Source organism: Haliaeetus leucocephalus, unplaced genomic scaffold (genome assembly GCF_000737465.1).
Source record: "Haliaeetus leucocephalus isolate CR32 unplaced genomic scaffold, Haliaeetus_leucocephalus-4.0 Scaffold245, whole genome shotgun sequence".
NCBI lineage: Eukaryota > Metazoa > Chordata > Aves > Accipitriformes > Accipitridae > Haliaeetus > Haliaeetus leucocephalus.
In genome coordinates, this window is record NW_010972681.1 from 294,827 (window position 1) to 295,088 (window position 262).

At 75.6% G+C, this 262-nt stretch overlaps 1 protein-coding gene across 1 annotated transcript in view; it reads right to left on the minus strand.

Moving 5' to 3' along the window:
- Window positions 1–251, minus strand: part of WBP1 (WW domain binding protein 1) — a 2,597-nt gene extending 2,346 nt beyond the window's left edge. The window contains exon 1 of the mRNA XM_010568479.1: window positions 14–251. Within this exon, the coding sequence (XP_010566781.1) occupies window positions 14–251 (238 nt within the window). The remainder of the gene's footprint in view (window positions 1–13) is intronic.
- Between the last annotated feature and the right edge of the window lie 11 nt (window positions 252–262).

A 262-nucleotide genomic window follows, 5' to 3' on the forward strand; every position in this document is an offset into this window, starting at 1 on the left:
GGCGGTGACTGACGGGCGCGCAGGCCAACGGCGGCCCCGCCCCGCGCCGCCACGCCCGACAAAGGGGCGCAGCCACGACCCTGGCGCGTGATTGGCGGAGCGGCCGACCAACCAGCACCGCCGCACTCTGCCGGGCACGGCCCCAGCCAATGAGCGCTGCGGCAGCGGTCTTCCCGCTGCCCCGCCCCCGGGATCGGCGAGCTGCACCATAACGCAGCCCGTGCAGGGGTGGGGAAGTCGGACTGTCCCATAGCCCTCCCGG